The 13,491-nt window shown below is 51.7% G+C and overlaps 1 protein-coding gene across 2 annotated transcripts; it reads left to right on the top strand.

Annotated features, from left to right (window-relative positions):
- The first annotated feature begins 1,639 nt into the window (after positions 1–1,639).
- On the top strand, positions 1,640–13,472 carry KDELR3 (KDEL endoplasmic reticulum protein retention receptor 3). 2 transcript variants are annotated; one of them, XM_067698095.1, is made up of 5 exons: positions 1,640–1,796; positions 6,782–6,882; positions 10,620–10,778; positions 11,630–11,882; positions 12,744–13,472. In XM_067698095.1, exons 1-5 carry the CDS (start codon positions 1,655–1,657, stop codon positions 12,782–12,784), a joined length of 696 nt encoding a protein of 231 aa, XP_067554196.1. In that variant the 5' UTR covers positions 1,640–1,654; the 3' UTR covers positions 12,785–13,472. The 2 variants fall into 2 exon arrangements, with proteins under 2 accessions (XP_067554196.1, XP_067554197.1); XM_067698096.1 differs by lacking the exon at positions 1,640–1,796 and adding an exon at positions 2,356–2,591.
- The last annotated feature ends 19 nt before the right edge of the window (positions 13,473–13,491 follow it).

Genomic DNA, 13,491 nt, shown 5'->3' on the forward strand with positions numbered 1-13,491 from the left:
AGATGTAAGGAGGACCGAATAACAAGTCAGCAATACTTCTCTCTTCATTATCCCCATCAACAGATGGGAAAGCTGAGGCCCAAGGAGGAGACAAGGCAGGCTCAAGGCCACCGTGGCAGGCCCAGGACAAGATCTTGAGTTCTTCCCCCTCCACCACCGTGGGGGTCACTCCTCAGACCTCCCCTGGCCTGGGCCAGTTCCCCTGTGGTCCCCCTGGAGAAATAGAGGGAAGAGGATTCTAGCCTTGTTCCATCCCCTGCTGGCAGTTAGGGCTGCTTCTCAAGAGGACAGATGTTTTACCAAATGGCAAATGCACGTGCTTTTCCCTGGCTTGGGGAGGAGGTGGGCGCTGAGAAAGAGATGCCAGCTGGTTGGGCAGAGAGAACTGTAGCCACACCTGAGGGATTTAAATAGCCACCGCCTTCTCTGGGCACTGACTGGAGGGGAGGTATCTGGGCAGGGCTGGGGTGGGGGGTGAGCAGGGAACATAGCGGCCCATTCAGAACCTGTCACAGCCCTGGGATGAGTGCCTGGCTCTTCCTCCCAGAAGAACTGTGACCACGCATCTCACTTCCCTGGGCCTCGATAGGCTTCTCCTGCAAAGTGAGATTTAAAGCCTGCTTCTGAGGGTGACTGTTGAGGCTGAATGGCGAGGACCTGTCTAACGTGCCTGACTCACGCTTGGCACCCGGTAGATGCCCAATACTTGATGGCTATCCCGGCCAGGGCAGGAGTCCCCGCTGCAGCATCCGTGACAAATGGCACCCACCCCCCTGCTCACCTGCCTCATATGACAGGGAGCTCATCACCTCCCATGACAACCCACAGTGTAATGTCATGATTTAATTGCATGAACCCTGAAGTCAGACTGTGTGGTGGAATCCAGGCTCCACTATTTAGTTTCTGTGTGACCTTAAGCAAATTACTTAAGCTCTCTGTGCCTCAGTTTCCCCAGGGTAGAATGGGGATAATAACAGTACCTCCCTCTTAGTTTTGCTTAGATCAGTGCTTCTCACACTTTCATGTGCACACAGATCACTCAGGGATCTTGTTTAATTGCAGATTCTGATTCAGTTGGTCTGGGGTGGGGCCCGAGATGCTGCATTCCCAGCAGGCAATACAGACGCTGCTGGTCCTTGGACCACATTTTGAGTCTCAAAAGACTGCCTTGCCCTGGGAGTCATGGTGAGGGGACCGTGGAAGGGTCACAAGTAGAGGAGTGACAGACTTCATCATGGCAAAGCCTCTCTGGCTGTCTGTGATGGGGAGGGGGGCCACAGAAAGGAAGCCAGTAATTTAGGGAGAGATGAAGGTCCTGAGTGGGAGAAGGGGCTGCAGGGGTCAAAAGGGCGGTGGTGATAAGGGCCCTTAACACATGTGATCCACTACTACAGATGCAGAGACCAAGGCCCAGAGAGGGTGTCTGACCTGCTCAGGTCAGGCAGCCCTGACAGGACTCCTGCCCACAGTTGGTCCTTCACCCTTCACCCCTCCCAACTTGCTGGCCAACATTCCCCAGCCCTCTGGAGTCTCTTCTGGCCTGTGCTCCTGTTTAACATTTTGTCACACCAAGAAGAGGGAGACACTAGGGAGGACCCTGGTTCTCCCTGAGAGACCTGACCTCTTCCATGCTCACAGTGATCCCGTTTTACAGATGAAAAAACTGAGGCCAAGAGAGAGGAAGTCTCCCAGCACCCAGGCTGGAACCAAGGTCAGCCTGACTTCCAACCAGAGAGTCTTTGGTTACCATTGTCCAACAGGTCAGGTCAGGGCAAGGCGGCTCTTCAAATTAACAGGTGAGAGGGTGGGGAACCCAGCTCCAGCTCTTCTTCCCACCGGAGGAGTTCCAACCCCAGGCTGATGATGACAGTAGCAGTGGGTCACCGTTTATGGGGGGCTTCCAACCTGCTGAGCTCATGCCAAGCAGTGGCACGCGGGACACCACTTCACCCCAGCACGGGTCTTCTTAGCCCTGTGTACAGATGAGGGAACCGCGGCAGAGAGAGGGACTCAGTGGCTTGCCCACGGTCACGTGCGGTAGGACCCCGGGTTCCGAGCAGAGGAGGCAGAGTCCCGGACTCCCGGCGGACCCTTCTCCGGGTATGGGGGGTGGGGCGGGCGGGACGTGGCAGGCACCTCGCAGACGCACACCGGCCCCGGCGGCGGGTGGCGGGCCCAGGCCGCGGGAGGCTGGCCCAGGCCGGAAGCCCCCCAGCCCGCGGAGCCGCCCCGCCCCGGGAGCCGCGGCGCTGGGCTGGGCCGGGAGGCGGGATCTCGGGATCTCGGGCGGCGGCGCTTCCTGGCTCCCTGGCACGGCGGCAGACTCGGCCACGTCACCGCCTCGCCAAGAGCGCGCTGGCGGAGCGGCTGCGCCCGGGCGGGAGCGCGGAGCTCGGGGGCGCGGGCAGGGGCGCGGGACCCAGAGGCCGGGGCCGGGGACGTGGCAGCCGCCTCGCCCGCCAGAAAGTTTCCCAGGAGTTGGCTGAGAGCGGGCCGGACCATGAACGTGTTTCGGATCCTGGGCGACCTGAGCCACCTCCTGGCCATGATCTTGCTACTGGGGAAGATCTGGCGCTCCAAGTGCTGCACGGGTGAGGGGCGCTCCGGGTGGGAGGTGGGGCCCCGGGGGCGGAGGGCCAGCCGCACGCCCCTGCTGCAGGGCTTACGGGGAGCCTCCTGAATGTCTGTTGAGGGTGGGCACTTCGGCTTGGGGGTGCTTGAAACTGTTTTTGCGTAGCTCAGCTTCCAAAGAAAACTTAAAATTGTACCATATCACAGAAAAGAGACCTGCGGAAGTTACGGAGGGAAGACGGGCTTGCGCCTCCATTGACCGACCCCCTCTCTCCCCTGCTTGGCATTGCCGCTGCTAGTTGGAAGAGGAGGGGAATAAGGAGGAGGTGACACTCCCTTTGCTGCCCAGGAGCAGCATCCCTTGGGGCCCATTGTTCTTTCTGCCCCCACCCAGGGTGGGGACCGGGGCGCGGGGGAGAAGGAGGTGCACACACAGGAAGCGGCTCCAGACCCTCAAGGTCTTCTCTTTTCCTGCCCCCACCACTCTCCCCTCCCCCTCCCCCCAAGTTGGGCCCTCTTTCCTCCCCAGCCTGTGCCTCAGGCGGCTATGATGTGGCAGGAGGGGCACCAGCCAGGCCCAGGTGGGCATGGAGCCGCCCATGAGCAGAAGCCCAGGGAGGGAGGGAGGGGGTCCCCCTTTTGCCCAGCAGTCTGACCGCCCTGCTAGGGGGTTGGAGAAGTTTCAGGGCTGGACTGACTGGTGGTGGCCAAACAGACCCCGTGTATTAAGAGGCTGCTGAGCTGCCTGCAGCCGTCTCTGTCCACTGGTGTCCTGGAGGCGCCTGCCCTGTGCTTGGCACTGGGGTGAGGGGATACAGAGACGTGCCCAGGCTCCTTGTGGGAGCCAAGGAGGCAGAGTGGACCCCTGAAGGCTTCATGGAGGGAGCAGCTCTGTGCTGGGTCCTGGAAGACAGGCAGGGTGTCACCCAGGAAGGGTGTGTTGTGTCACAGAGGGCAGGGCATGTCCCAGGAATGGTGAGCAGCCCAATTTCGGGGTGGTCTGGGAGGGAGATGAGTCCAGGGGGGTGGGTGGTCATATGTGAAAGGGCCTTGTCTGTCAAGTAGGGAGTTGGGACTGGGAGCCAAGGAAAGTTGCGGAGCAGGGGAGGGGCTCGGAGGGGACCCCGGAAGCTGTGTGGGGAGGCTGAGAGAGGAAGCAGAGAGCGTCGTGGAGGCTGCTGGCCCAGGGGGCTTGGTGGGGGGGAGAGGTGGGTGCCGGTGTGAGGGTCATTGCAGAGGGAGTGATTCCAGACCTGGAGGCCATTCGGGCTTGGGGTCTCCAGGGAAATAGGCACTCATGGGCCCTCAGGTTCCCACTCAGGGGAAGTGGGCCAGGAGCCCTGAGAGGGGCTCCAGTGAGAGGAGGAATCTGGGTTGGACCTGTCCCTGCCACTGGAGGGCCCTGGACGGGGTGGGCAGCCGTGACCAGGAGGGGGCTCTGTTCCCCATCCCACTCTGCCAGGCATTGTACCGGGCACCTGGGATATAACCAGGCAACAGGCAGAGATCCTGGCCTGGTGGAGCTGAATCTATCAGTGGGAGACTGCCAACCAGCTACAGTGGTAGCAACCGAGTAAACGATACGGTTTGTCAGGGAAGCGAAGTGCTATTGGAAAAGGAAAGGGCGGGTGAGCAGTGGGGCCTGTGTGTGTGCGGAGAGGAATCAGCACAGGCCTGGTTGAGAACAGAGGGGGTGAGGTTCCTGGATGGCAGCCCGTCAGCCCCGAGGAGCAGGGCCTGGTGTGACACCCCTGTGACCCAGCCCCGAAGGCAGGAGACTGGAGCTTCATCCTTGCTCTGCCACGGACTCACTGTGTAACCTTGGGCCTCAGTTTTCCCATCTGTCAAATGGCAGGAGGTCTGTACCTGGCCAGTGGGTTCCCTGAGGGACTCTGGCCAGGTACTGGCTCCTGTTCTCCTCTGTGTCCTGGGGTCTCCATGTGCAGCTTGCTTTGGTGGAAATTATTCACTGCTTTCAAAACAGTGTGAAAAAAACATTGTGCTCAAGACCTCCAGGGCTCCCAAAGAGCTAAGAAAATGTGAGTGAAGCCCAGGGGCCTGGCAGGCTGGGGATGGAAAGAGGGGAGGAGGGGGGAAAGGCCGAGTGAGGGGGTAGCCAAGCATCCCCCACTAGAGCCGCCTGGACCCTCCTGAATGGGGCTGAGGACCCCCCTGGCCAGACCTCAGTGAGGGCTCAGGGATATGGCATCACGAAAGGCATAGCTCCGAGCTGGATCAGTATTGCCTCCTGGACTCCGACCCCCTCCCCCAGGGGGCTCCTTCACCCACAGCCAGCCCCACTGCCAGACCCCCAGGGAGGCACTTGGGTCCTCACTGAATCCTATCTAGTCCTCACGTCAGTCCTGCCCCATTTTACAGTTGAGGCTCAGGGTTGCCATGCGGGTAGGAAAGCTGGCAGGTGGACCCAGCCCTCTCCAGGATATTAGGGGCTTCAGTGGTGTTCATCCTCAGTCGTTAGGATTGTCCCCTCTCCCCAAAATGTCTCTCACCAGAGGAATAATTAGAAAAGGCACAGATCAGGCGTACAAAGGAATCAAACCCTGAATCCGGTAATGTCACTTCTTGGTGTCAAACTCCCCAGTAGATCCATCATAGTTAGAATAAAATCCAGGGGTGAGGGGACAGAGGTGAGAGAGGCTCAAGGACGGCTCTTGGTTTTCTACCTTGAGCACAAAGGGGATGATGGTGGCAGAAGAAGGACAGAAGACAGGAGAAGGAGGGGGTTCAAGGGGAGATGGTGGATTTAGTCAGGCAGGAATATATAGGTCAGAGATCCAAGGAGAATCTGGAGCCAGAGGGTCCCTTGTGTGTCGGATGGGATGGCAAAGGGACAGAGGGAGAAGAGAGGTAGCCCTCTGAGGATTAGGTGTTGAGGAGGACAGGAGTGGCCAGAGGCGGTGAGAAGCCGGTAGTGTGGACAGCCACAGAAACCTGGAGAAAGGTGTGGTTGGGATAGACGGAGTGCTCTTGAGGAGTTGGGTGGGTGAGATAGAGTTGACGTTTGGATGCAGTAACGTGGGCATCGGGGACCATGGGAGCGGTTTGGTGAAGTATCCAGACTGCTGTGGGCTTAATGGGGCAAGAGAAATGGGAGGCAGGGCAGCTGCTTGCTTTTACCCAGGAACCACCTCCACGATGTATCAAAAGTGGGCAAAAGTTGACTAAGGAGCATGATGGCTAAATGTAGCCTCGATTCCTGGATTAGATCCTGGAACAGAAACAGGGCATCAGTGGGAAAACGTGAAAAGTCTGGAGTTCAGTCAATAGTGCTATACCAATGTCAGTTTCTTAGTTTTGGCAAATGTTCCGTGATTGTGCACGGTGTTACCATTAGGGGAAGCTGGGTGAAGGGTAGGACTCTCTGTACTGTCTTTACAACTCTTCTGTAAATCTAAAATTGTTTCAAAATAAAAAGTTTAAAGAGACCAAAGCAGATGAGGAAATAGCATGGAAAGTACAAACCCAGTTTTGTCAACTTGATGCGTCCAAATGCGTCATATGTGTGCACATATGTGTTGTGTGTATGTGTGCGCCAACAAAGATCTGGAAGATCGCACACTCAGACTTCGGGATTCAGGTGATTGTTGCTTTTTAAATTACATCTCTATGTATTATCTGGGTTTTGTTTTACAATGAGTAAAAATAGTCATAACTTTTATAACTAGAAAAAAAGCTTTTTTAATCTTTAAAATTTGGAAAAATAAAATAGAATGCTCCCTTGGCCCTGTGCCTTCCTCCACCTGCTGTGGTCTCCCTGGTGAATCAGCACCTTGTAGAGTCGGTGAGTTGTTCTCCAAAAGATGGAGCCCTGGGGATTGTCAGTGGAACCCTGGGGGTAGAGCAAAGAGGAGCCTTGACACTTACCCCCTGCAAGCCTGACTCCCCCCATCCCCACGCCCTCCCCAGAGCAGGAACCAAGGCAGGCACGCACAGGGGCACTGGGAACTTGGTGTTCATGTCTTGATTTGGAGACTGGGTGACAGATTACAGCCTAATGAGAGTAAAAGACTCAAGTGACCCAATGGGAAGGGGTGTTTCCTGGCCCTCTGAGGGTGACAGTGTCCTGGACAGGGTGTCATTATGAAGTGGACACTCTGGAGGCCTTTCCAACTCAGGCTTTGGGCTTCTCGAGTGTGTGTGAGCCTGGCCGTCTGTGTTCTTATTGTCTCCTGTCCCCATCCGGCTACAGGCATCTCCGGGAAGAGCCAGATCCTTTTCGCTCTCGTCTTCACCACCAGGTACCTGGACCTGTTCACCAACTTTATCTCTATCTACAACACAGTAATGAAGGTAAGGGGGATGGGCAGCCATGGTGGGGGGGCTGCCAAGCAACCCCCAGACGGTGAGACAGTATACTTGGGGACTCAGGCTGTGGAGCCAGGCAGACCTGCATTTGAATCCTGGCTTTGCTGTTAGCAGCTGTGGGACCTGGGCTTGGGCAAGTCTTCTGGCCTCTGTGCACCTTGGTTTCCTCCTCTACAAAATGAAGAATAGGTGTACTTACCTCAGAGGATTTTGTTGTGAAAGTTAAACGAGGTAATAAATGTAAATACACAATAGCTGTCATATATTAAAAACGCAATCAAGGTTAGCTATTATAATGGTTAAAAAATAAGCAAAAATTCGGGGCTTCCCTGGTGGCGCAGTGGTTGAGAGTCCGCCTGCCGATGCAGGGGACACGGGTTCGTGCCCCGGGCCGGGAAGATCCCACATGTCGCGGAGCGGCTGGGCCTGTGGGCCATGGCCACTGGGCCTGCGTGTCCGGAGCCTGTGCTCCGCAACGGGAGAAGCCATAACAGTGAGAGGCCCGCATACCGCAAGAAGTCAAACATGGTACCCTGAGCTTTCAGAGAACTTATTCGTCCATTTATCTGACAATTATTTATTGAGCACCTACTGTGAGCTAGGTACCTGAAGGAGATATATTCGGCGCCTATACTCACAGAACCTACATTCTAACCGGGGAGACAGATAATAAAACAAGTAAGAAAAACTGGTTACGGATGAGGCTATGCAAATAAGTAAAATAGGACGATGTTTCCTTCAATTATAACGAAAGAAGTTTTAAAAACAGGGTTACATGATAGAGAACGACTAGGGAGCTATTTAGGGAGTGTCATCAGGAAGGGCCTCTCCAAAGAGGTGACGTGTAAGCTGAGATCTGAGTGACACAAGGATTAAGCTCAGAGGAGGAGCATTCTAAGCAGATGGAATAGCTGATGCAAAGACCCCCAAGACAGGAACAAGCTTGGTGTATTCAAAGGACAGACAGAAGGCAGGCACGCTGGGAGCTCAGCAGGTGAGGGCTACCTGCTGGTGGTAGGGGTGCCGATAGAGGGCTGGGTGAGGGCAGATGATCCAGGTGAACAGTTTGGATTTGGTTTTGCCATGGGAAGCTGTTGCTTTGAAGCTTGGTCCTGTTTTATAGACGGAGAAACAGCATCTCTCAGCCCTGGGCCATAGCTGTGAGGTTTGGTTGGGATGAGACATTTTCTGAGATTTTAACCAACCATCCAACACAGTTTAGTGGAAGGAGCCCAGGTTTCAGAGTCAGTAAAGTGGGATGTAACGGTTTGGATGCTGGTAACAGAGACTTGAGTTATTTTAATAAGGTAAGGATTTATTTTTATCTCATTCATAACACAAAATCTGGAAGTGTGTAGTCTAGGGCCGGGATGGCATCTCCTTTTAACTTTCTGCTCTGCCAGCTTTCGTGCAACCAGCACTTGAGCTTGTTACCTGTGCAGTTGCTCAGAAGGGCCCTATGCTTGGTTTAATGCTTTGCTGTTGCCATTTTGAAATACTTATTTTTTAACAAGAAGCCCTGCAAATGATATAGCTAGTCCTGAATGTGATATCTATCCTCAGGTTTGCCTCAGAGTCACAAAATAGGTGCTAGAGCTCCTACCATCACATCACATTCAGGACGGGAAGGAGGAGGAAGGGGAGAAAGAGCAATAGGGTGCCTATCAGCCGGGTAAGCCCTTTTTAAAGAGCTTTCCAGGGACTTCCATCTACATGTCACTGACCATCCTTATGTGCAAAGGAGGCTGGGAAATTAGTTTTTAGTTGGGCACACTGTCTAATAGGAGTCCTGTTTTTAAGGAAAAAAGGCTACATGGGAGGAATCCTACCTATCTTGCAGGGCTATTGTGAAGATGACATGAGATAATCTGTGTAATGTACCTAGCACCCAGAAGATATTTAACTAAAAGTGAATTCTCTTTCTCTATATCAGGGATGTCCCTTTGGGATTCTGGGCATATTGTTCCTGGGATTGGTGGAATGGAGGATGCTGTTACTTGTGCACTGCTGAACTCAGTGTGAACTACAGTCTGAGGTCCTGAAATCGCTGTCTCCTTAAATCCAACACAGAAGTAGCAAACACCACCTGCTTAGTTTATTTCTCTGCCCAAGGGTCTGACTTGGGCAGTCCTGGCAGGACTAAACCCAGCCCTTGCCATGGCTGAATGAGGTCTCGGATCCTCAAAGAGGCCAGTTTCCGAATTTGTGAAATGAAGAAGTGATCTCCATTTCATTGATTCATTCACTCATTCCAGCATTTGTTTTGTGCTGGGCACTGAGTTAGATTCAGAGGTGGACAGGGCATGGACCCGCTTATGGAATCTCCTCTCCTAGGGGAGACAGACTGGTACACAGACATTTACAGAACATGTGCTCACAAGCAGCAATGAGTTTTTTTTTTTTTTTTTTTTTGCGGTACACGGGCCTCTCACTGCTGTGGCCTCTCCCGTTGCAGAGCACAGGCTCCGGATACGCAGGCTCAGCGGCCATGGCTTACGGGCCCAGCCGCCCCGCGGCATGTGGGATCTTCCCAGAACGGGGCATGAACCCGTGTCCCCTGCGTCGGCAGGCGGACTCTCAACCACTGCGCCACCAGGGAAGCCCAGCAATGAGTATTTTTATATGGGGGTATGGTGACACAGAGCATGTGTGCCTCGTTCTGGTGAGAAAAGACTTTGAGGAAATAACCTGAGTTTTGAAGTGCAAACATTAGTTTTCTAGGCTAGTGTCCTGGACCAGCAGAGCAGTATCACATACGAACTTGCTAGAAACGCAAAATTCTCAGGCTCGCTCAAACCTACTAAATCAGAAACTCTGGGGGCAGGGGAAGGGGCAGCCATCTATATGATTTTGATGCACATTCAAGTTTGAGAGCCTCTGGCCTACGTTAGAGGCCAGATCATAAAACCATTATATGCTGGAGGACAGCTACTGTAGTTAGAAAAAGAGCACTTTTCTGAAGGATTGATGGTCAACTGATTCAAGTCTTTGTGGAAGAATGCTCTCAAGTCACTGATGCAGATCCAGGAAGTTGAGGCTTTAGAAGAGCCCTGGGGGCTTCCCTGGTGGTGCAGTGGTTAAGAATCCGCCTGCCAATGCAGGGGACACGGGTTCGAGCCCTGGTCCGGGAAGATCCCACATGCCGCGGAGCAACTAAGCCCGTGCACCACAACTACTTACCCTGCGCTCTAGAGCCCTCAAGCCACAACTCCTGAAGCCCGCACACCTAGAGCCTGTGCTCCGCAACAAGAGAAGCCACTGCAATTAGAGGCCCGCGCACCGCAACGAGGAGTAAGCCCCCACTCGCCACAATTAGAGAAAGCCCACGCGCAGCAACAAAGACCCAATGCAGCCAAAAATAAATAAATTTAAAATAAATAAATAAATAGCCATGGAATGCCACCAAGTCCCCCGACAAAGACCAATTCTGGTTTTTTTGGCCTAACATTCCACAGTGAGAGGACGCCTGGGCACCTTTGTCTTCATGGTAGCACTATCAGTCCCAGTTAGAAGCATGGAGTTACTTAACAAAAAGGTCATTAGCTTCAGATTCTAGGTTCATTGGCCCAAGAGAAATGTGCAAGCACACTTTACCTTTTCCACCTTAAGGCAGAACACTAGCCCTTGGGTTTGGTAGGTCCCAACTCAGCGTGGCTTTGAAGCCCAGCAAATAGGTTGGGAAATGACTTTATCGATTCCCATGTCTCTCTCTCCCTTTTTAGGTGGTTTTTCTCCTCTGTGCCTATGTCACGGTGTACATGATCTATGGGAAATTCCGGAAAACATTTGACAGTGAGAATGACACATTCCGCCTGGAGTTTCTTCTGGTCCCAGTCATTGGCCTCTCCTTCCTTGAAAACTACAGTTTCACTCCTCTGGAGGTAAGGGAAGGGACCCAGACAGAGTACTAATTCCCAAAGGTAAACACACTCCCTAAAGTCCTTACCTCTGGACCCTTGGTAACATCTGGGCTACCTTTCTGCCACAACCATAGCCATTACTCTTGTATTGTTGTAAGTTTAGAAATTGCCAATAAGCTATCGACAGTGCTCCTCTTGAAAATGGGCACATCTAAATAGTCGTGTTCATAAACAAAGCAGGCATCACAGCACTACTTAAGACTAAGACCCTCTGGCCAACTGGTGATTAGTGGGTATTAGAGCACAGTCCAGACCCAGATTTCAGCTCCGGTCTGGCCTCTGACTCAAGAATCTTTGGGGCAACAAGCATCTGAGGAGGTTCTGATGCTGGTGTTCATCGATTCCATTTTGAGAAACCACAGCCTCAATTAAATCAAGTTTGTATGACAGAATTCTGCAACAATTAAAAATTATGTTCTATAGCAACGTTCATGCTTGTGAAAAAGGCAGTACGCTTGAATCTCTTAAAAATATTTTTTATGTACAAAGGAAGGGGTGGAATGATACACTGATGAAAATAATTAAAAATTTCAAGAACATGATTCTGGGAGTTCCCTGGTGGACTAATGGTTAGGATTCTGGCTTTCACTGCCGTGGCCTGGGTTCAGCCCCCCGTTGGGGAACTGAGGTTCTGCAAGCCACACGGAGCGGCAAATAAATAAGACCTGAATAAATGGTGAACTAGTTCATCTTAAAAAAAATTCTCTTTTGCTTCACTGTATTCTCTCCAATAAACATTATTTTAGTAACTAAATTCTAAAGATGGCCCCTTCTTGACCAGCCTCCTCTGCCTACTTCTCTCTTTGGCTCAGATCCTCTGGACTTTCTCTATCTACCTGGAATCAGTGGCCATCCTGCCGCAGCTCTTCATGATCAGCAAGACTGGAGAGGCTGAGACCATTACTACTCATTACCTGTTCTTTCTTGGGCTATACCGGGCCCTCTACTTGGCTAACTGGATCAGGCGGTACCAGACTGAGAATTTCTATGACCAAATTGCAGTGGTGTCTGGGGTAGTACAAACCATCTTCTACTGTGACTTCTTCTACTTGTATGTGACCAAAGGTAGGTGCTGCGAGAACAGTGTTGCTGGCACTGTCTCAGCTACCAATCCATTCAATGTTCGAGGGGATATGGAAGTGAACAGAGGCAAGTCTGTGTGCCCCTCACGGTGCTTACATTCTAACATGGGAAGACAAATGTTTTCAGAAACTCTGTGCCGTGAAAAAATACAGACCAGTAGGATATTTTAGGTACTATGCAGTGTACAGGGAAGACGGCCATGAGGTAACATTTGACAAAATACTTGGGTTAGGAAAATATAGGACAAATACATTCCAGAGAGAACAGCTTACGTGTAAGCCCCAAGGCAGGAACCAGCTTGGTATGATAAAGGACAAAAAGGCTAGTACAGTCAACTGTAAACCTAGATACGGCAGGTCAACCAAGATTAATCACCTAGGGCCTCAGTTAAGTCAGGGTAAGGCATTCACATTGCATTCTAACCACAAACGGCAGCAACTGGGGTCATGTGAAAACCAATCCACCAGCTGCTGTGTAGGGTAAAAAGCAGCCAAAGCAGGGAGATGTTCTGGAGCAGCTGGAATTGGCCAGGAGGTGGTCATCAGTGGAAAGAGACAGGGACATTTCTCGAGTGGAGCTGATAGGAACTGTCAGTGCACTGGGTGTGAGATGTGAAATAAAGAAATTGAGGACAACTGCTGGATTCATGGCCTGCCAAGAGGGAGTGGTGCCATCAGTGTCCAAGATGGGGTCAGTGAACCTGTAGTTAAACCTGCAGAGATGTTTCCCCTTGGCTTTAACATCTGAATACATACTGTGAAATAGGCATTAGATACTAAGATTATGCACAAAGTTATAAAGGCGTCCTTTCACGATAGATACTAATTTGTCATTTTCTTCTAGTCCTTAAAGGAAAGAAGTTAAGTCTTCCAATGCCAATTTGAAGGTCCTCAGAGATGTTCTACACCTTAACATGGACACGAAGCAAGCTATTTGAAGTGTTCTCCTGGTGACTTTTACATGACTGAGACCAAATGTTAAAACTGAAGTCAGAAAAATGCTTAGTGTGGAATTCAGCAAAGCGCTGATCATTCTATCTAGAAGACCTTCTCATCAGTATCTCCCTTAAATTATAGAGGTAATTAAAACTTGGGCCAATTACATAAGTATGGTACCCTCACAATGTCAACTGGACCATCATAAAAACCTTAGGTGTTTAACCCATGAATGGATCAAGTCAACTGTTGCTCTCTAAGGCCCTAGTGTGAGACTCATGCTAAGGAACAGCCAATCCCAATCCGGAAATATACCCTGCTGTGTATAAGGCAAAAGCCCCAAATGAAGATCACAGACAGCCCTAAGTATCAGGAGTGTACTGTTGTGATTAATTTTCACTTTCCAGGTAGGAGACCATCAAGTTTAGGGAGTCAAGATACAGAGGTGATATGACAGGTGGGAAATGTTATGAGGAAACGAATACCCCAGGCTTTACCTACTAGGTACTGTCTTGTTGCTCCCAAATTTTCGCACTAAGAACAATTAATCCCACCCCCCCTTTCACATTTTTAGGTGCTAAGGTGTTAGTCAATCAACATGGTCTTGAAGCAAATAAAAACTCTTAAGAGACTGTCACTGGCCTGTAGTCAGAATT

Source organism: Pseudorca crassidens, chromosome 11 (genome assembly GCF_039906515.1).
Source record: "Pseudorca crassidens isolate mPseCra1 chromosome 11, mPseCra1.hap1, whole genome shotgun sequence".
NCBI lineage: Eukaryota > Metazoa > Chordata > Mammalia > Artiodactyla > Delphinidae > Pseudorca > Pseudorca crassidens.

Excerpts from the sequence above, each read along its gene's own strand:
- KDELR3 (XM_067698095.1), top strand. The coding sequence starts at position 1,655 with ATGAAAAAACTGAGGCCAAGAGAGAGGAAGTCTCCCAGCACCCAGGCT. Across the intron at positions 1,797-6,781 it reads GCGGCTCTTCAAATTAACAG|GCATCTCCGGGAAGAGCCAG; the intron begins GTGAGAGGGTGG and ends ATCCGGCTACAG. Across the intron at positions 11,883-12,743 it reads CTACTTGTATGTGACCAAAG|TCCTTAAAGGAAAGAAGTTA; the intron begins GTAGGTGCTGCG and ends ATTTTCTTCTAG.